The 672-nt window shown below is 67.6% G+C and overlaps 1 protein-coding gene across 7 annotated transcripts in view; it reads right to left on the bottom strand.

Annotated features, from left to right (window-relative positions):
• The window catches only part of LOC113942297 (glutaryl-CoA dehydrogenase, mitochondrial-like), an 883-nt gene extending 289 nt beyond the window's left edge, over positions 1-594 (bottom strand). For 3 of the 7 annotated variants that reach the window (XM_027633432.1, XM_027633433.1, XM_027633434.1), the window contains exons 1-2: positions 240-594; positions 69-155 (exon numbers count right to left, since the gene is read on the bottom strand). In XM_027633432.1, the coding sequence (XP_027489233.1) occupies positions 76-155; positions 240-387 (228 nt within the window). In that variant the 5' untranslated portion in view covers positions 388-594 and the 3' untranslated portion in view covers positions 69-75. Of the gene's footprint in view, positions 1-6; positions 156-239 lie in introns of those variants that run through there. The other 4 variants (XM_027633429.1, XM_027633428.1, XM_027633430.1 and 1 more) reach the window with 3 other exon arrangements.
• Positions 595-672: the final 78 nt, after the last annotated feature.

The following is a 672-nucleotide window of genomic DNA, read 5'->3' as shown; positions in this document are numbered from 1 at the left end:
CCTTGATGTCCCAGGTGTCCCAGGTGTCCCCATGTCCTCGGTGTCCCCGTTGTCCCCATGTCCTCGATGTCCCCTCTACGTCCCCCTGGGTGGGGCGAACGCCTGGATCCCGGTGATGCCCCGGCCCAGGATCAGCGCGTGGATGTCGTGGGTTCCTGCGGGGAGACCCGACCTCGGCGTCAGCCCCGGGACCCCCTGGGACCCCCCCAGGACCCCCCCGGGACCCCCCCCCGCGGTACCCTCGTAGGTGTTGACGGCCTCGAGGTTGAGGAGGTGCCGGATGACGTGGAACTCGTCGCACACCCCGTTGGCCCCCAGCATGTCCCGCGCGTCCCTTGCGATGGCCAGAGCCTTCCCGCAGGAATTGCGCTTCAGCATCGACACCATCTCGGGGGTGGCTCTGTGGGGAGGGGGACGGGGACACTGAAATCCCCCTGGGACCCCCTTGGACCCCCCAGCATGTCCCCTGTCACCCCGTGTCCCCTGTCACCCCCAGAGCCTTCCCGCAGGAATTGCGCTTCAGCATCGACACCATCTTGGGGGTGACTCTGTGGGGAGGGGGACGGGGACACTGAAATCCCTCTCGACCCCCTTGGACCCCCTGGACCCCCCCAGCTTCTCCCACACCAATCCCACACCGATCCCACATCGATCCCACACCAATCCCACACC

The sequence above is a fragment of the Corapipo altera genome, unplaced genomic scaffold (assembly GCF_003945725.1).
Source record: "Corapipo altera isolate COAL_440 unplaced genomic scaffold, ASM394572v1 56119, whole genome shotgun sequence".
NCBI lineage: Eukaryota > Metazoa > Chordata > Aves > Passeriformes > Pipridae > Corapipo > Corapipo altera.
The sequence above is the reverse complement of the archived record's forward strand: the minus strand, read 5'-3'. Positions and strand labels throughout refer to the sequence as shown.